Below are 21,280 nucleotides of genomic sequence, written 5' to 3'. Positions count from 1 at the left end.
ATTGTGAATAAATGAGTATGTTGTTCATCAGACCTGTTCACACATTCATAAACCAGCAGAAGTGTCTTGTTCTCATCCTGCTTCTAGGAGGTCAGGTAGCTATGTCAGTGAGCTTAGCTGGCCAAGTGCACGGTCAGTTTTGTTGTGAAGAAGATAAAAGTGAGGCTCTGCCTCTCCTTTCCCATGGAAGCAATATTCAAACAGTGGCCATAGTGCCAGCCCCTGCCTGGGCTACATCACAGCTATGTCTGTGTATGGGCTTCTACCTCCTCCATTCTGACTGGACTCAGACCTGGTTTCCTGGCTGTGCTCAGACCTGTCTTGTCCCAGGGGCTGTGCTGAGTGGTCACCGGGTTGTGTTTGACCCTGGCCACTGTCTCTGGCCCCAGTTCTCACCTGAACTTGCCACTCCGCATCCTGGCTCCTTGTGGTGAGGTTACTGTTCCTGCCTGCTGTGTTGCTGCACCCCACTTCTGGCTTGCTGTCCCTCGAGATACAGCCAGCCCTTCCTGCTCCATGAGACTTCTCTGTGTCATTTGTAGAATAATTGCTTGAGGGATTTTTTAAAACCTAGCATGGCCGATTTATGCATGTAGAATTTTTAAATAGGACTGTCAACCAATCATGCATGAAGGTGCATCTGTGCAAACCATCGCAATGACTAAAAATTACTCTTTTTTTTTTTGGCTGGTATTGACATCTTTCAAAGGTGTTACCAGAAGTGATTCTGTATCACAAATTATTCTGAAGCTATATATGAAGCTTCGTAGTGTTAGTTGTTCCTCACAGACCTTGTTTTTAACCCCACACTTTTCCATGGCTAGCACTTTGAAACAGATGCTTGGGAAGAGAAATTAGAATGAGGCTTTCAACTTCAGTGAAGTATATCAAACTAGACTATGGTTTGGACAGGAGTCCATGTGAATTCTGTAAGCAGTGATGTACTGATTCATCTTGAGTAAAACGCATTTTTCAGAGGAAGTTATGGAGGCACAGAGCCCCTTATAGGTGTGCTGGAGTCTAACCCCAGGTACTCTGATGCTCATTACATTCAGCAATGTAATTTATTCTAAAGGTGATGGATATGGAGATGTGCTCTAAGAATGCTTTACTGTGAACAGTTGGCACAGAGGGTCCTATCCCTCTAATTTGTAGTTTTCTTCTGCCTGGCAGGCATTGTATCACCTTCTGTTTCACGGTGGTGCTAATTATTTACCTCACTGCAGCACAGCTAACAGCAACTAGAAAGAGCAAAGATCAGACAGAGCCATCCGCGAGTAGATAAACAAGTACTAATGGGGACTTCTCATGTACAAAAGGATGTGTATGTATGTGTATATATATATATATATCAGGTTGCACATAATGAATTTGTTAGAACAGATGCTTACAGACCTTTAAGAAGGATAGCGCTGGATACTACATTTTCTTTATAGATGGTGTTTTGTGCCAAGAGGTGCAACAGCTAGTCATATCCTGATGTAAATTGTTGGTATAATTGCCTTGTGATTTCAATTAAGATTTAAGTGAGCAAAAAGCTCTAGTCTTAAACTAACATAAGGTAATGCATAAAGTCTGTAATTCTCATTATCTTCTCCTAGGTCATATTCTATCCCTTACTAATTGGCTCTACGGGTACCTCTTTTTGAGTTACAATAACGTTTACAACCTTTTATTGATAATCTAATGTGCAACCAGGCCAGACTGCTAGTGCAGAGTGCTTTTATGCTCATTTCTTTTGTATAAGTGTTTGAACTGGCACTTCACTTCCACCTATCTGCTGGTGCTTTTCTACGTCAGCAGTTGCTACGGTTGTTCATTGTGTAACAAGGGTGTGACTCGGCCACTAACATTGCAGCATGGCTCTTCTGCTTTACTTCAGGGTCTTCCTCAGCAGTAACTTAAGAGCTTCTTTGGTACAGACATACAGTAGATCTGTTCCAGGGCTCTTAGGGTAGTTCTCCTTGACATTATTCCTTTGGGAGCTCATATATATCTGGAGTCTTGTGATGATATGGGATTGCACAACCTCTGAAAGCCCAAACAAATGATATGGTTTTTCAGTCTATGAACTATATGGCTGGCTGGGCTGGCTCAGTTTTCTGAACTCCATGTAGATGACTCTGGCAATTGCTCTCTATGAGCGTGCATAAAAAATGTGGGTTTGCACTTTCCCAGTTAATAATGCTCCCTCTGCTATTATTTTTAATTGACCAGCACAAGGATTAAAACTTCCCTGAGCATGATACTTGTTTTTGGATTTTGCTAGCAGAGATCACACATATCAGTTTTCTATTTTAAGTGGAAATTTATTATTTTAGAGCTAGAGTATAATATTTCTGTTAAGACTCCAGATCAGAAAAGCTTCAAAGGTTATTATATGTGTAACATACAAGATTGCTCAGATTAATCTAAACAATATAGGTTTTGTTTCCTTTTTCTATATCAAACATTTTATATTTACCAATTTAAAACAAGATGTGTAACTTGTTGAAAAACAGCAGCCACACATGACACCATATGCGCTGGTGACAAAACCTTTGTCCTAGAATATATAAAACATATGATATGAAAGAGAATGCAATAAATGAACAGGAAAAGAAAAAAAAAAAAGGTGAATACTGCCAGCCAGCACAGCAGAAGTCTCAGGTTGTTGTGTGTAAAACTTCTGAGCAATTTCCACTCAGCATAGCAAAGAGAGGTGTCCAGGTGGATCAAAACACAAAAAACCAAAAACCAACAAGAAGCTGTTTTGAAGATGCTGCATGAAAACTGAAACATCCCAATGATGACAATGACCGATGAAGAAAAGTGCATCTTTAATAGACAAACACAGTGGGTAGCTAGGTTTTGAAAGCTCGGTGCAGTAAAAGAGAATTAACATTTGGCACCAATGGATTACAGAAGTAGCCAGACCTGACAAATGTGAACTGTCAGTGTTTTCTGGAAGGGAGCTGCCCTCACCTGCAGGCAGAAAACCAGAGCACCAAGGCTCAGGTAAGCATTTACTTAACTCCTGACCTGCTCATGTTACGCTTCTGGCAGTTTCTCTGCCTGCAGCAGCACGGATGAAGCGGGAGGACAGCACTCCAGACAGCACTCCTGCTGTCCATGACTGACACCTGAGGTAACCAGGCACCTACAACAGCAATAACAAAACAGTGCCACTCCTAATTCCTATTTAAAAGGCAGATCACAAACCCCAACATTCATGTCAGTGCTCAGCATTTTAGAGAAAAGCATTAAAAAAAAAAATAATAAAGATGCTAAAGAAACACAGGAACAGCCTTTTATGTCTTGTCACTCTAATTGTTAAAAGCCCCCCTTCTCACCCACAGTAGGTGTTTTGAGGGCACAGAGGAGACTTTTTCCTACACAATATTGTTACCCCAGCATCATTTATTGATCAAATGCATTTCAAAACACAGAATGTCCCAAGTTGGAAAGGACCCACAAGGATCATCAAGTCCAACTCCCATCCCTGCATATGACAGCCCCACAGTTCACACCATGTGTCTGAGGGTGTTGTCCAGTCTCTTGAACACTCAGGCTTGGGGCTGTGACACCTCCCTGGGGAGCCAGTTCCAGTGCTCCACCACCCTCTGGGTGAAGAACCTTTTCCTAATGTCCAACCTAAACCTCCCCTAGCACATCTTCCTGCCATTCCCTCGGCTTGTGTCATTGGTCGCTAAAAGAGAAGAGGTGGGCGCCTGCCGCTCCTCCTCATCTCTTCACGCTAGTACAAAGCGGCAGAGACCCCCTAGAGCGCCGTGTGAGACCCTCCGTAGCGGGGCAGGCCTGGGGGAGCCCGGGGCCCGCACGCAGCCGGCAAAGCAGTGCCCGCGCTCCGCCACCTCCCAGCCCCGCGGCGCCTCCTCCTTCTCCTCCTTTGCCCTCACGTCTTCCCTTCTCCGCCATGGCGGCAGCAGCTTCCACTCAAGCGGCGGGACACCCTCCCCCACCACCTCCCTCATCCCCGTAGCAGCTGGTCGCGGGCTTTGTTCGTCTCTCCCTGCGCCGCCTCCGCCCCTTCCTTCTCTCTGCTTAGTTCCTCTCCTCTCCTCTCCCCTCCCCTCCCTCCCCCGCCGGAGTGCTGGCCGGGCTGTGCGCCCGGAGAGGGCCGAGGGGCGGGGGAACGAGCGGGCCTCGCGTCCCTCCTCCGAGCGCCGGAGCTCCCCGCAGCGCCCGGCCGCCCCGGCCCCGCCGCCCCGCCCCGGTGGCCCCAAGTTCTGTGGGTGAGCGGCGGCAGGAGGCGCCATGGCCGACAGGACGAGGGCGGCGCTCTCCGAGTCGGGCTGGTAAGTGGGGGCGTCCTCGGCTGCACCGTGGCCTGTCCCGCCGCCGGGGCTGGGCCGCCAGGCCTCGCCGGAGGCTGCCCGCCACCCCTGGGGGAGCGGGCCGGGGGCAAGTGCATCTTGGCGGGTAGCCCTGAGCAGCAGTGTGGGGTTTAGGGGGTTCTCCCGTTTTTGAAGCTCTTAACGCTGAGGGGACACCCCTGGCCGAGCTCCGTCTTGGAGCCTGTCGCGGTGCCCGCGGGAAGGGGGTGCCGCCCCCCTTGTGCTTTTGGGGCCTGTCGCTGGAGCGGCTTGTGCTCGTCGCGGGGGAGCAGCTCTCGGCCCCTGCGGAGAGGGGCGCTCCCCGGGCTGCGCAGCCCGGGGCAAAGCGGCTGCCGCCGGGGCCGTGAGCCTCCCCGGGGCCGGCGAGGCTGAGGTGCGGCCTGCCCGCTGCTCCTGGCTGCGTTTTCCCGAGGCCTGTCTCGGCTGGGTGTCAGCGATAGCAAATGCCAGGTGGCCTGGAGCTTGCCGATAGTTTTATTGTTCTTCATTACACTGCACAGCCTTTCAGCAAGGAAGATAAGATGCAAAAAGTGGAGTTAAAGTAGAGTAAATACTCATGTGAGTCTTGAACCCGGGTATTTGTGTTTTCTAGTCGGTCCTAGTCGTTGGGCACACCACATCTGTTTTGGAACAATGTCTTTCAATGAGTTATGCAAACTCTGCATCTCACTTGGTAGCCTAGCGGTGTTTAGACCAGAAGTTGATTTTTGTTGTTGTTTGCTTTTTTTTAGTCTTTTTTTCCTTAACTACTTACCAGTCTTTCACCAAAACAAAAGTTCAGTACTAACTAGCAAAACACAAAGCAACTGATTTTTGGTTGGAATTGAGAAAAATTGCTCAAATGGCAAGAAGCATTGTTATTTCCAGGGGCATTTTAGGGATATTTCTGTTCAGCTGGCTATCTTAGTCCTTCTTCTGGATTGTTATTTTATGTATGGCTAAGTCATAAAATATTAAAATGGATGTCATATTGTCTAGAACAGAATAGGTTATTTCAGCTGGAAGGGACCTACAACTATAATCTACTCCAACTGCCTGACCAACTCAGGGCTGACCAAGTTAAGCATATTGCTAAGGACATTGTCCGAATGCTTCTTAAACACTGACAGACTTAGGGCATCAGCCACGTCTCTATGAAGCCTGTTCAGGTGTTTGACCGCCCTCTTTCTAAATAAATGCTTCCTAATGTCCAGTCTAAACCCCCTCAACACAGCTTTGAACCATTCCCATGTATCCTATCACTGGATACCAGGGAGAAGAGATCAGCACCTTCCCCTCCACTCCCCCTCCTCAGGAAGCTGTAGAAAGCAACGAGGGTCCCGCAGCCACCTCTTCTCCAAACTAGGCAAACCCAAAGTCCTGGGTTGCTCCTCATAGGACATTCCTGCCAGCCCTTTCACCAGCTTTGTTGCCTTCCTTCTCTGGGTACATTCAAGGACCTTCACATCCTTCTTAAATTGTGGGGCCCAGAACTGCACACAGTATCCAAGATGAGGCCTCACCAAAACTAAATGCAACGGTATAGTCACCTGTTTTTGACCAGCTGCTTCTACTTTGTTAACCTAGCTTTTGCAGTGTTACTTTTTGATAATACTAACTAAATTGAGAAAATTAGTGTCTTTAGGCCTGCTTCTTTGGTAAATGTACTGTATCTTTCGAAAATACTGTTCTAAGTGGTTCTGGATCTCAGAATCCTGTGATTCTGCCTGTTAGTGAACTGAATCATGACTATTTATGCTACTTCTCATAACATTAGTTTATTTAAAAGGATGTTTTGACTGTAACTTGAAACTCACCCCCCCCCTCCATCTATACTTATTCGCCTTTGTAAAGGAGAATACTTTTATTGAAAGCTATTTTTGTTTTCATGGTTTTCTTTTCTTGCTTTCTATTGCTTGTTAAAAATTTTATCACACAGTTTTCAATTCTTAGTTATTTTACTACTTAGTTAAATGATTGCCATTGGTAAATGGCTTTCAGGTTTTGGCGGTACGAATAGGAGGTGCCTCTGAAAAAAATCTGTCATTGTGCAGTGTTTGTCTCTCTCCTTGGGGGAAAATACTCTCAAATGGCTAAAAACACTTGCTATTTTTGCAGTATTGCAGGGTGTGAGCCAAAGACAGAGACTGAAAGATGCTTGGGCAAATAGTGGGCTCATTATCAGGTGCATTGGAATTGTGCCTTGGGAAGGTGGTATGCATTGGGAAGGTGGTATGAAAGATGACAAAATGAATGCATATACTTTTGAGGAGCATGAGGTGGAGTGGAAAAACAAATAATTAATCAGAAATCTTGTTTAGCTAAGTGTTCATGCACTTAAAAAAAAAAAAATAACCTAGGTGTCCGTGCTTTTAGCCGTTTTGCTGTTGCTCTTATGCTTGTGACTTTTCTCATATTAATAGTAGATTTTTAAAGTTATTTAACACATGTATGAGTAAGCCTTCAGCGGTATTTAATGTAATATGTTTCTGGCTGTGCTTTACTATGCTGGTGATTAAATCATGTTCTGTACCAAATTAATTACCACTGTTGCTGTCATTTTTTAGTACAAAAAGGAAGCTGAGTTTTTTACGTTAAAATCTGTCCCCACTTAAACTGCAGAAGTGTTGATGCTTCAAACCAATTAAGAAACCATTGTTCTTCCATAGTTGCAAATCTGCTAGCTTGTAAGATACTACCTGTACTGATTGAGTTTTACTGTAAGTTTTGTAAATCTGTAAAGGTAAGAATGGTTAATGTAGTTTATGTGAATTTCTGCAATTTTTTATAATTCTGGATACAAAGTGAAGTTATTTTTCAAGTAAAGCAGGAATGTAATGTGGTTAATACGGTATAGTAATAATATTTTTTTCCAAATAGGTGTTGTAAGAAAGTAATCCGTTGTAAAAATGCATGGAAATTTGAAGTTACCCTACGTACTAAATGGAACAGTGGTAGCTAATTGCTGAGGTGTGGTGTTTTTCTTTTCTTTTTTTTTTTTTTTTTTTTTTGATGGTGGCATTTTGTGAAAATGGTTAAAAGACCTCTGGAGTTTGTGTGCAGAATTGTAGTTTTTCTGAAGACATGCCCTTGCAGCTGTCTTTCAAAGTATGCATTTTTTTGAGGATGGTTCTTTTCATTACACACTACACTGTGCCTCGGAATCGGATATTGGCTCTGACTTGGAGATAAGGTGTGTCAGTATTATGTTGCAGTGAAAAAATCATCTGTCTTGGAACAAAAGTTCTGTGTTAACTTTTAATTTAATTACCAGACACTGATGAGGAGAAAGGCAGAGGGGCAGGGAGAATTACCTTTTTAATTATTATAGTTACATTCATGAATTTTGGAACCAATTTGCCAGTGCTCCAATTAAAATATAGACCTTAATGGAACCTGAGTTATTGAATCCACTTTTCTTACTGAAAGTGCAGTCCAGAAGGACAGCAGAATACATCCTTCTTATGTAAACAGTGATTTGTGGAATAGTTTGTGTTGGAAGGGACTTTCGAAGGTCATCTAGCCCAACCCCCCTGCAATGGGCAGGAACATCTTCAACTAGATCAGGTTGCTCAGAGCTCCATCCAGCCTGGCCTTGGATGTCTCCAGGGATGAGGCATCTACCACCTCTCTGAGTGACCTGTGCCAGTGTTTCACCATCCTCATTGTAAATGAAAAATTCTTCCTCATGTCGAGCCTGGGTCTCTCCTCTTTTAGTTTACAGAACACCTCTCACTGAGGTACAACACAATTTTTTGTTTGTTTTGGAAGTCTCCCAGGTGGTATTTCACAAGAGAATATAAAAAGCCAGGACCTCTTCAGTGTCCTAGATCTTTGCAGAACTTGGGAATTAATTGCATGGAAATGCCTATAGGAAGTCTGTGGAAAAAAATACATAGTCTAAAACTTTACATATTTTCAAGATTATGTAGACAATGTTCCAACTGTGAAGATTTCCAGAGATTAAGAGGAGTTGGAATTGTACTAGTTGTTTGGAAACAAAAGAGTGGTACTTAGCAATCCATGAGAAAACCTGTGTATTGATGTAATTCTGGTTTTATATACTTCATAAGTGAAAACTATATAGTTGGTGTATACCGGACTATTTTAAACTGAATTTTAGGTGTTTCAGGAAGTAATGCACTGCATACTGGATAACTTTAGATTTAAAATTGGTCTGTTCAAGCTTGTTCTTTTTATGGCTGGTCATGTGATGTGAACCAATCTAAAGCAAAAGCAGGTACATGCCTGGAAACCCAGGGAGGTGCTCACAGGGAGGAATCTAACACAGCTTTTGAAAAGTGTAGCAGGAATTTGGCAAAGTAGTTCTTGAGACTGCTTTTGTGATTAATGTTATTTGGGGAGATGGGTTGGTACCATGAAATCTCAAAGTGCCAGTACAAAGCAAAAAGATGCATGGCTGCATTTTTTGCTTGCTCAGTTGTATGCCTTACTGGCTGATCTGATCCTTTTGTATTCTTGCTGGATCATGAATGATGGGTAGTTAGAACCTGCAATTCTTTATGTCATTTTCACTCTAGAGGAGCAGAAAAGGTCCAGTGTTTTACCTTCGGTTAAGGGAAACAATTTCAGGAAAGTAATACAGGCACTATTTTTTTTTAAAGTAGATGCTAGATGGTAAGAAATTAGTGGAATCAGATGGCAACATCCTAACTTTTACAGGAAACTGATTTAGGGCTATAATTAATAGTTTAAAGGGTGCAAAGAAGGATAGCTAAAATAAGGAGATAGAAGGGCGTAGGGGATTAATATGTCTGAAAGGAAAAAAGCTTAGTCTGCTTGCAACACATCTAAAGCTGAAGCATTAAAACCTTTAAATTGTTACAGACCTTTTCTTAACACCCAGCTTTTCAGTGGCCTGACATTTCTTGTTATATTGTGTCTCAGTTTGATTCTCTCCAATCAATGAGTTTTGTAGGAGTGTGTAGTCTTTCCATAGCTAGTCTCCTTTTTGGAGTCCTTGGAGATTTTGAATGTACTGAGTCTTGTTTCAGAACGTATTTGCTTATAATTCATAGGCTTTGGTGCCTTTTTGAGATGCAAGTACTTCATTAGGACAAGTGTCACTTAATGTGTTTGACTCAGCGATGCAGTAGATTCCTCCTTTTTGCCTCTTTTTGTCACCAGGCTATTTGACTGACCCGATATTGAACAGTGCACGTTATCTCTGAGATGAGAGAGGTCTGCTGAGTTTCATATTTTCTGAGTTTGTCTGTTGTTCAGGTGATGATATCAGTTTGTTTACCATGTTGAATCGGTGGAGCTTGTTACACAGTCGTGATTTACCACTTTGGACTAATTTTCCTGTTCCATCCCACAAATTTTTCTTCTAAGTGTACTGTAAGAAGAACATGTAAAAATGTGATTTTGGTAGATATTTGAGAGAAACGCTTGGGCAGGATAGAATAGCAGCATGCTTGGTTATTATTTGCCTTTTCCAATGAAGCCAAATGGACTGCCCAAAGGAAGAGTGAGATACTATTGTCACTGATACTGGTAACAAACTGATATATTCAGTAGGTTTTGACGTGTGCATATTTTACTTAAATGTTACTGTTAGATAAAATACAGCTTAATGTAAGTGATACATGTAGGAATATGTAGAAGTATGAAGCTATCTTGAAGCTTTAATTAGATAGAATTACTCTTAGAAACATTGGGTTTTAGCTATCTACTGCATTGGTTCTTTTTTTTTTATAGGTTGCTTAGTCTGTGATAGTCATAAGAATATAATTAAAATAAATTTAAGACTGATTCTCTGAACTGTGCATATTGTTCATAGTTTCAGGACTAGTACATTTTCTACTTCTTTAGAGCAAAAGGAAGATATTTAATTCCAATAACAATAATTCTAATACAGCTGACAGAAAGAAGGAAAGGCTTTCTGGGGGATGAATCACATATACATGTTTCTAATCACATTTTATGTACTTAATGTAACAGATAATTGTGAGGTGTGAGAATTTAAGAAGACTGGACAGCTCTAGGACTGGTGTACAACTTTTGAGAGAGCTACTTTGCACATTTGAGGAAAAAGAAAGTTACTGTTTTAAATAATGTTTGTAGCAGTGGTATGTAAAGCGTGATGGGTGTTCTTGCATTGGCATCCTTTTGAGCTCTTCACTTTGAAAAATGTAGGTATTAGAAACAGGAGTGATGGCATTGACTGACAGCAAGTGAAGACTTTGAGTTAGAGAACAGACTGCTGAAATTGCTTCTTTGTCAGAGAGTGCTGTCTGGGGAGCGTGGTCAAGGCTGGCTTTTTCTTTCCTGTCGTTTGTCTCATAGTGCTCCAGGAATGGCTAGGAGCTACTTGTGCTGTGTCTTGTCTGAAACAGAACTGTTGAGGAAAGCTAGAGGAAGAAAAGCCATGTGTGTTCAGACAGCTTCAAGATACTCTAAGTGGCGTGGCAGCTGTGTCTTTGGCATGGCCCCAGCCTTAGAGTATTTGTGTTCAGTTAAACGGTTTAGGGTGGCTGCCAATCTTTTCTTGGGGAAATGTTGGGTGAGAAACAGTGTTCACAACTTGTATATGAGCAGAAAAAAAAAAAACTTTCATGAGGTGAGGAAAGAAAACCCTCATTGTTGTCGCTGTTGTATGTTGAATTGTTGTGACCTGTTTTGAATTGTGGAGTAACAAATCTTGTCGAGGAGCAAAGAATGCAAGAGCTGTTGTCCACTGCTTTTTGACTGCAGGGGCTGTTTCTAGCATCTGCTGTATTACAGCAGTGCCACTTGCTACAAGCTTATCTTATCGAAGTTGGGAGTTAGTGAGGTTATCTTGGGCACATCTCTGTGCATTACCTGGAAAAGCTTGACATTTTTGCATCTCAGCTATTACTGCAGGATAACAGTATGTGTACTTATCACTAAATCTTTTCTATTAAGTAGTTGTAGAGACTCAGGTTAACATTTTTTTTTTTTTTCAATCTGCTGAAGTTTCACTCTGTTATATTCTTTTCCTGTTGTAAGATACAGTGCGCTGTTATTGCAGTATTTAAATACTTACAGAGATGTAAATCGGGATATACCATATAAAACATGGGCTAAAAGTTTATGTTATCCAGGACCTTTACCAAGTGCATTAACAACTTTGTTTTCCAATTCTATGAAGATAGGAAATAATTTACTTAGCTCTGATATTGATGGTGGTATATTGAATGGGGAAAATACAATTTTCAACAGCTAGATCATCTTGTTATGTAGTATTCCTTAATAAAACAATAAAAACAGAAATTACCATTTATTATGGAAGAACATTTAAATTTCTTTCTTTTGGTTGATGTTACCATAATTACTGTTAGGGTCATTGTACAGTGGGAGTGGGGAGCATCAGGGCAGTTAAGTTTACTAGGAGGTTCCAAGTATGTACTTTTTTATTTGTTAAACTGTGATGCTGTATCTAAGATAATTTTAAATACAAAACAGACATGTTGAATTCTGAATTACTTTTAGAATGGTAACACTAATAAAGCATTGTATTTTTAACTTCTTAGAACACTTTCTGTGTTATAATTGAAAGTACTTGCAAGTGCTGAGGTTTTTATTTAACTGTTATTTGGAGGAGAGTTGGGCTGGGGAAAAGTCAATGAAAGAGATATAGAGAAGGTGGCTGATTTTTAGGGGTCTGATTCTGACTGCAGAATAGTGTTTTCTGAATGAAGCACGTTTTGTGTTGAAGTATTGAGCTGCTCAGGAGTGCTGAGAGGACACATGTAAAAAAAGTATGATCCATCAAGCTGCTTTTGTTTCAAAAGAAAGGTTGAATGAGCACAGTCATGAGTCTTGGTTTTAAAAACTTATTCAGGGTTATGTTAATTCAGATGTAACATACATATACATCTGTGTAATAAACATAATTATTGATAGAATTGAAAGTTGCTATTGAGCTTGTCTAAGAAACATCTTGGAGTTCTGCCTTCTGGCAAGTACTTGCCAAATTCTTCTGCAACTTTTCACTCAAGTGCTATCTGCAATGTTTTACGTATTTTTGATACAAAATAATATCAAATTTGTTTGTTAATTACTATGATTTTCATAATTAGAAAGTGGATGCATTAATGTGTATACTTAATATTTTAAGCTAAACCAGTTTGCATTTGTTTATATTCTACATCTTCAGAAACAATTTTAACTTTTATTGATTTCAAACCATCTTTGTGTCATTAAATAAAGTATATAACAATTGTTAGTTTATTATTTTGTAATGGCTGATGATTTCTCTCACTATCAAATTGGTCTGAAACTTTTCTTGCATCTGTTACAGTGTTTCCTTTTGAAGGTGTGCTGGTTTTGGCTGGGGTAGAGTTAATTTTCTTCGTAGTAGCTAGTATTGGGCTATGTTTTGGGTTTTTGGTGAAAATAGTGTTGATAATACAGGAATGTTTTATTGATTGCTGAGCAGGGCTTACACACGGTCAAGATCCTTTCTGCTTCTCGTACCACCCCATCAGCGAGTAGGCAGGGGGGATCTGCAAGAAATTGGGAGAAAACACAGCCAGGACAGCTGACCCCAGGTGACAAAAGGGATATTCCATGCTGTATGACATTATGCTCAGCATAGAAAGCTGGGAGAAGAAGGAGGAAGGGGGGAATGTTTGGTTTTATGGCATTTTGTCTTCCCAAGTAACCATTGCATGTGATGGAGCCCTGATGTCCTAGAGATGGCTGAACTCTGACCTGCCAATGGGAAGCAGTGAATGAATTCCTTATTTTGTTTTGCTTGTGTGTGCAGCTTTTGCTTTACTGACTAAACTGTCTTTATCTCAACCCATGGATTTTCGCACTCTTCCAGTTCTGTCCCGCATCCCACTGGGTGAGTGGGTAAGTGAGTGGCTGCATGGTGCTTAGCTGCAGACTGAGGTTAAACCACAACAGAAAGATTGGCTAAACTGGAGGAAATCCCCTATCACAGAAATTAATGATTGATGCGCATTATGATCTTGGACACCTAGCAAAAAGATTCTCTACTGCATGGTTTTTAAGATGGAAACAGATTTCCTTGGACAATGTTGCTAAGGTTTTACCAGGGTGTGGCTTTCTCTAAGTATGGAAATGGAGGAGAGAATGGAAGAGGAAATGTCTTTCTAATAATTTCATTACTCACTGTCTCTTCTGTTTTCTTAGTTTACATTTCAGTTCTGAACCTAACAATGTTGCTGTAATAGAGGTGTGTGTATTTTAAGCATTGATGACCACAGCTGTAAAAGAAATTATTTTCCGCTTGGCATTTTCAGTTATAACATATACTACTTTGTTTCAGTAATGAGTACTCATCTCTCATCCTTGTCTTCTGAGCAGGTTGTAACTTATTTTTTTGTTTGTTTTTGGTGGATGTGAATATGTAGGAGGGAGGAATGTGCATGGAGTGTCTTCAAAAGTTTTTTAGTTAGAACACTAGAACCAGTTCTCGAAGAACAGTACCCACTACAGCAGATATTCTTGGGGACTTTGTGTTGGTGATAAAATTCTGGTTTCAATATTTCAAATAAAATTGAAAGCATTTGCTTAGCAACTTGCTTTGTGAGTCAGCAGACACTGGGGATGTTAAGCTTCTATTATTTCTGAAATTAATATGAAGTGTCTTGAAGTAGAAGTAGTCCAGGTCTTTGACACTGATATGGAAGATATGCTTTAATAACAAAATACCAATTAATATTGTTTCCAAGTTTCATTTTGTAGTTTTGTGATTCAGTGTCATTTCTGTCTGGTAATAAAGCTGGAGTTGAGAAATATTAATAGTCTCCTTCATGAGTGCAGTTGATAAGCTAAATTACGTGATGAAAATTGATCAAAATTAGTCTACTAGAAATATAGCCTTTTGATACTTACGTATGAATATTGTATGTTTTGTATTCCAGTCTCAATAGGCCAATTTTTAAGTATCCTTCCTGGAAAAATGCACAAAATGTTCCTTTGAGAAAGTATTTTTTTTTTTTTTTTTGTATTTATGTGTTACAAAGAAGCCAGGTTTTCCTTTGAGATACTCAAAATAACATAAAAAAAAATAGCTTGGATAACCTCTGGATAGGTGATCCTAGTCCCATCCCTTGCTCAAAGCAGGGCTAACTCCAAAGAGGAATAATCATGTCTCTTGATTTGCTGGCTGCAGTCTTGCTAATGCAACCCAGTGTGTTGTTAGTTTTTACCACTGTATGGACACACTCATTTGAGTTCAAGTTGTTCTCCACCATGAACCCCCAGAGCTGCTTTCTGTCCAGCCATCTCCCAGCCTCAGTGGTTGCAAGGGGAATGGCTCAGCACTTACCTTTGAGCTCTGTGATGCTCCTTTTGGCCAAGGAACTGCTATGGTGGTGCTTCTTACATGGTTCAGTTTTTACTAGTGTGTCATCCCCTGCATTCTGAAAGAAAAAAAAAACGAAAATCAGTTCCATTATGTTTTTCTTGATGGAAAGTTTTGTGGCTCTTTTAAACTATGAAGTCATTACGTTGATATAATTTTGACTTGCTTATGCTAGCATAAGCTATGCTGATGGTGGGAAAAACTAATGTGCTACTTGATTATAGAAAATGTGATTGATAGATAGATATATATATATAAAGTAACTACGTAATATGAACCGTTATACTAATATGCCTTTTTTGGTCTGACTGCTATTTTAACTAATTATTTCTCAAATTTTATGAACTGGAGTCTAACATGGAAGGTAACAGATCTCTTCATTTTATATAGAAGTGGTATTTTGAGTTAACTTTGCTATAGATCCAAGAGTCCTAAATCATTCAATTCGCCATGCACATCTTTCCTTCCTCGGTCTCTACAGTGGATGATCTTGCGCTGTCCTTTGCTGTGTCGATCAAAGTTTCTGTCCCAGTACGGTGTCTCTAATCAAGTTCAATAACTGATGTCTGCAAAGAAGCCTGAGAGTGTGACAAATATGCAGAGATGATGTCTCAGCATGTTTCCCTAGCTTTTATATTGTTTTTTTTTTTTTCAGCAATTTCCTTAGCTGGACCTTTTCTTTCTATTATATTAAATAGACTTCTGGTGAATTTCTTCTGCATATATCCGTGCAGTTGTTTTCTGAACCTCCAAAAAACAGTGACTAGCAACTTCATATAATGTATGAAGCACCCTGTTCCTGTATTTGGTGAATTTCGCGGTTGCTAATTGAGAGACAGGGAATAACCAATCCATTTTTATCTCTTCAACATCACTTGCAATGATAGATATGTTAAATCTGTCAGTCATTTTCATGGCGAAGAAGCCTGTTCTGTGTAGCTGAACTTCGAAAGACAGGTGTTCTGTATGTTTGATCTGCTTTCTTACTGTCAAGTAAAGAAGGGTAGACAGAAGATGCAGGATCCTGAAAGGAAGTGATCTGATGAGGACAAGGAGCAAAAGGAAGATGAAGTGAGATGCCTTGTAGATAATGTATCATTCAGTCTCTGTCATCGTAAAGGAAAGTACCAAATGACTGGGAAAATCTGACATGATGCAGATATGGTATTATTCAACTCTCTCCCTCCCTTCTCAAAAAGTTAATTAACAGCTTATTAAGCTAAATATAATGCATGATAAATTACATTCAAGTTTTGATATTGGACGTATGTGGCCTTTGAGTGGTGCCTTTTAGCCCCTCATGTACTTGTGAGTTAGAGTAGAAGAGTGAGCATAAGAGTGTGAACAGTCATTTGCAGCTACAAGAGGTCGGGCTTGACTTGCACAGGCTTCTCTTGAGACTTGGTGGCTGGATGTGGGTGTGTTCCTATGTCATTAAATGTGCAGAATAAAAAGGTTTAGTTTTATCATGCCATCTCTCTCTGTGAAGACAGTATGCCTGTTTTACTACTTGGCAGATGAAGAGTGTCATCAGTTACTGCTTCTCACTTGAGATGTGATTATTTCTTGAGGTGTCTTATCTCAGCTGGTTCTTGCTTGTCTGCCTGCATCCATTGGAGTCCTGACCCTATTGTGTGCTGTGAATTAGACTTTTCTATGGAATGCAGAAGTATATTTCACTTTGTACTGTTTAGCTTAATATTACTTCCTAAATGTTGTGACACACACTTGATTTCACTGTTTTTTAACTGGAATATTAGGGCATAAACTTTAACTTGCATTAAAAATGTAAGTAGTCTGGTTTTGAGCTGTAGCATTGTGTGATTACTTGGCTCTGTTGAGGAAATGAAAAAGAAGCTGAAAACAAGCTTTTGAGAGCTATGGAAATCTGAAAAGTGTGGTTGTCTTAAGGCTTGTGCCCTCCACTCCTAAAACTAAACTCAGCATTGTAAACTTTCCCCTTGGGCTCTGGTGACTGTCTGCTGCAGCGTCCTTCGTGCTCTCTCACACTTCTGTACTCTCATGCCTCCTTTTCCTTCTCGGGATCTGTCTTACCCCGGAACACATTTGGGTTCCTCTCATGTCCCTCTCCATTTGGCAAGCACCAGTGTGTGTTATGGCTGGTTTGGAGCTGGGTGAGTGCTTCAATTGACCAGTTGATTGCTGCAGCTCGGAATGGATGAGAGCCAAGTTCTGTTTCCCTTTTCCACAATGGAACTGCTAATTTGTATGTCTTGCTTCTACCCGGCAGCTGATTTCTGTGAAACCTGAGGGAACTCAGTGTCTCTGAGACCTGTTTTCTAATTTTTGCACACAATGTTATTTGTTGTATGATTATCCACTGCAGTTATTCTTTGGTTGGAAATGTGCGGTAAAGTGTTTTTAATCCTTCCGTGTTTTCAGAAGCAGAAACTAAGCTCATCATTCAAGACAGCTTGGGAGAGACCATTTCCTGAAAGACTTGTGAGGCTGATAAAATTTCAACAGGTGCAGAAAAGATTTTATCAGAACTTGTCCAGAATAAAAAAAAGACTAAGAGTGATGTTCTTCTTTTACATTTTAGTTTATAGGGCATATACAGTTATTGGCATATAATTATCCTGAAAAGCGTAGGAGAATAATTTTTGAAGGAGGTTCTCTTCATAGAAATCAGATGTTTTAGTGTGTCTTGCCTTGATTTGGGCCAATGTCTTCAAAATAAGGAAGACAGTGGTCCTAAGCATGGCTTTGCGAACTTTACTTTTTTCCCCCTCTATGATGAGGCACCATGACTTGTCCTAACTATGAGTTAGTTGTGTTGGTCTCTTCTCCATGAGAATCAGAAAGCAAAAGTTGTGAGCTTAGCTTCCCTATTTATCCTAACACAGGAATTTTGCTCACTACCATCTCCTGCCTTACTTGGCAGAGATTAAAGAATAGGTGTGTACTAAGGTGTTAAACTTTTAATACTTCAGATGGAAGTGGACTGGAATTTAACTGAAAACAGAAAAGGAAACAAAAACAAAAAGGCAAACAGAACCTGAAGTAGCTGGGGGGGAGGGAGGACGGTGCTAATTAAGGATGACAGAATTGCAGGTAATACTATGTTTTGATTAATCTGCAATACGCTGAATAGATAACAAAACATGGCTCTCCTGTTACTGTGTTTCCACATTTGCTAACATACTAACTCCAGTCAAATAACAAAAGCAAGAAGAGAGAGGATAAAAGAATGAACAAACAAAACAACAAAACAAAAAAACCCAGCAATTTATGGCTGTCATACTAGTTACCTGTTTATGACATTAAAGACGGACTTCATGTTGCTCTGTTCTTTCTGGATATCCTTTGTGAATACTGCTGAAAGAACATCAGACTGTGTGAAACTGAGTTGTCTCACTTGAAATGATATTAGAAAAAACAGCAGAGGCAAGATTACTTATTTTGTCATTTTTCCTAGCTTTGTTCTTCATCCTTATATTTTGTCATCCTTTTTGTCTGGGTCCTTTGCATTGCTTGCAGTTTTCAGTCATTTGAGCAGTTTAAAGAAATTTTTTTTTTGGTCAGTGTGTAAGTGCTGCTGATGGCTGGAACTGAACACCTCAAGTCTTAATCCCCGTACAGCCCCCCTCTACATCCCATGGCTTGCTCACTGATTATCCTGTCTCACCTCACTGATAAACATAGGTGGAGCTATGAATACACTTGTATGTAATGTTATATAAGTTTTGATGATATATTGTCATGTTGCCTCCAGAAAATGGAGCTGGAGTTCAGTTAATTCAGACCCATTAAAATTTTCAGACTTAAGAACAGAATGTGTCAACTAATTAATCTGAAGGATACTTTGTAATATGCAGGTTACTGTACAGGTTATTGTGAGGTGATGGCAGTTGTTAGCACGGAGATCATGAATTATATCTATTCATCAATTGAACTTCAAAGGAGATACAGGTGTCTGATGACACGTGTGAAGTTAGGCAGAATACATAGTAAAGGGTTTGCACAGGCTGTAGAAGACTAAAAGATGCCTGGTTCAGGAAAGTGTCTGTGAGTAAAATGAGAGTTCTTTATCAAATTTGTAGGGACAAAGCAACTTGATGAGATCAGCACTGTGAGTTATATGGCTGTTTGACCACTCTTCCTGAAAGCCAAATTTTCTGTTGTCAAGACATTAACTTTTCTTAACTTCTCAGTAGTAAATAGCATAATAGTCTTGCCAAGTGCAGGCAGTGACTCCTTATCTTTCTAAGGGTTGTCAGTAACGTCAAAGAGATGAGGGCAGTCATGTTTGTGAAGAGGGATGTGAAAGTGGTCTCATGAAGAACATTTTTTTTTTTTTTTTAATTTTATTTTTGAGCAGACATTTGTTAAATCCTTAAATCTGTAAAGACAAAATAAATAGTTGGCCATAAAGGGTAAGCATAGTCTGAGTGTACAGCAAGACAGAAGCCCTCACTAAGTTGTTTAAGTAGGCATTTACAGCTTGTCAGTGGCATCTAGAGAGGGGAAAAAGAAAATAAATGACTTGTTTAATCTCTTAGTTGATTATATCAAAAATACTTTCCTGTGTGAATTAAAGAGGTCTAGTATATAAAAAATATTTCTGAACCTTCAAGGTCATGAGGAAATTTTGTAGTGTGTATATCTGAAGTAATGATATTAATAGAATACACACTGCCAGAGTAGAAAAATGGCAAGCCAGATGCCAAGTTGCTTTATCTGAGTACACTTAGCAAAGTACTCTTTACCTGCCTCTCTGTAGGTGTTATTAAGTCTCTTTGTAACACTTTGCTGATGATCTGCTTGTATTTGGACAGTGGCTGGGAGAAGACTGCTTTTCATCAGCTACAGAAGGCAGAGAAGTGAAAGGGTGGGAATATTCACACTAGAGACGAAAGCAGAGCCATGAGGAAAGCTGGAGTCGGGATTTTTGAAATTGCCGACCTTCTGACTATCGTACATTTAGTGTGTGCCTCTAAACTCGCATGAAAATGGTAGCTGCTCAGACAGAAAAGTATGGTTGTTTCAAGCAGGGCATTTAAAGTTAATGCTGGTCTTTTTGATGCTTTTAACTAAAATCTAACTGCAATTAATTCCATGTTGTGTAAGAAAGGTAATGTCATCTTACCTTACAGAAGCCCTTGAAGGCAGGTTTAATTATTTCATATTGTTCATTTGGGTTCTCTGATGACCGTATCCTAGCAACTATAACAACAGAAAAAAACCCATAATGGTGGAATAATATTATATTTGGTGTGAACTGCAAATGGTAGCTATTGAAAATAAGAATGACTACGTATTATGTTTTTGCCTGTACCTGAAGTGGTGCATGTAAATACACATAAGAAGACTGCTTTTGAAACCCCAGTTTGACCTTTAATGGTTGTATTTTCTCTCTTTTTATTGTTTTTGAAACCTTAGTGTGTCTTTAATATAACTTTTGTATAGTAATACCTAGGCTTTGAAAGCAATCTGTAGATTTTCAATATATCCCGTTTGATAAGTTATTGAGAACTTTATTTTTCTATTCCTGAATTTTCTATCCACATGTGAAAGTATGGTTACAAAATCAATTTGAGAAAATTGTGGGAAGAAGTGCAAGGTGAAAGAGGTTTTGTTTTGTTTTTTTGTGGTGGTCATAGGATCAAGCAGAGTAGAGACTGTAAGATTTTGCATTATTGCTACTGTTAATGGGCTACATACCACCTGTGGCAAATTTGATTTACACGAAGTAGAAATTTAGGCTGGTGTCTCTTCAGTGAAAAAATAATAGCAATTTTTTCTGAAAACAGGCACGTAGCAGCAGATGCTCAGAGGTATTACAATTATGTGCATTATTTGGTTGTCATGAGTTTCTTTGGTGTCTTTTACTTTCTGGTGGTAAAGTATCCTGGAATGGACTGTGCAGGCAGTTTACGGCTATACCTGTGGGAGCTGGGGTGCTGTGCGTGCTGGGAGGTGACTGTTTCTAGAAGGGATGTCGTTCAGCTGTCCTGACTTAACACTGTCTCCCTTATGCACGCTTCGGCAATCTATCGAGCAGCCATTGGTGCTGTAGGTGTAAAAGTAACAGTGTTTGAAGTAGCAGTTCCTGTGAAATCATCTGGATCAATCTATATCATTTTTGTGAGCCAACAAGTTCAGTCATCGGTGGAGGATGGTAAAATGATTCATTAACTTCTTGGGCAAGTCCTCTACAAGACTTGATCTGTAGTAGCTGTTTCTGTATTCCTGTTAGAGAAAAGAGTAGGAAGCACAACTGTAGTTCCTCCAATGAAGGACTTTTTTGTCGATATTTGGAAAACTAGGGACTTCATTTTGATTCTCAGGAGATTTTGATTATGTTATGTTGTTTTGTAACATATTTTTGTTATTTCTGAGGAGGGAATTTTCCCTAGTGTTATGATTCTGTCTATTTTCTAGAAGCTTTATATTGTTTTCTGGCATACTGAAAAGCTATTCTGCAGTTGCATTCAAATATTGGGTAAATCTTAGCCTATGCTTTGGAAAATATAGATTCTGTCTTGATGCCTATTGTCATGAATGTGTAGTCCAAGAGTTATGCTCCAGCCGTAGACACAAGTTTAATTCTCTGTCCAAATTTACTTGTCTAAAATGTAGATGCTTGTGTTGAGCTAGTTACTCTTAAGTCTCCATT

General features: G+C 40.1%; 1 protein-coding gene across 2 annotated transcripts in view; it reads left to right on the top strand.

Moving 5' to 3' along the window:
* The first annotated feature begins 4,065 nt into the window (after positions 1-4,065).
* Positions 4,066-21,280, top strand: part of TDRD3 (tudor domain containing 3) — a 98,942-nt gene continuing 81,727 nt past the window's right edge. The window contains exon 1 of one of the 2 annotated variants that reach the window (XM_082042974.1): positions 4,066-4,298. In XM_082042974.1, the coding sequence (XP_081899100.1) occupies positions 4,258-4,298 (41 nt within the window). In that variant the 5' untranslated portion in view covers positions 4,066-4,257. The remainder of the gene's footprint in view (positions 4,299-21,280) is intronic. The other variant, XM_082042975.1, reaches the window with a different exon arrangement.

Source organism: Streptopelia decaocto (genome assembly GCF_964273445.1).
Source record: "Streptopelia decaocto genome assembly, chromosome: 1".
In the NCBI taxonomy this organism is placed as follows: Eukaryota; Metazoa; Chordata; class Aves; order Columbiformes; family Columbidae; genus Streptopelia; species Streptopelia decaocto.
The sequence above is the reverse complement of the archived record's forward strand: the minus strand, read 5'-3'. Positions and strand labels throughout refer to the sequence as shown.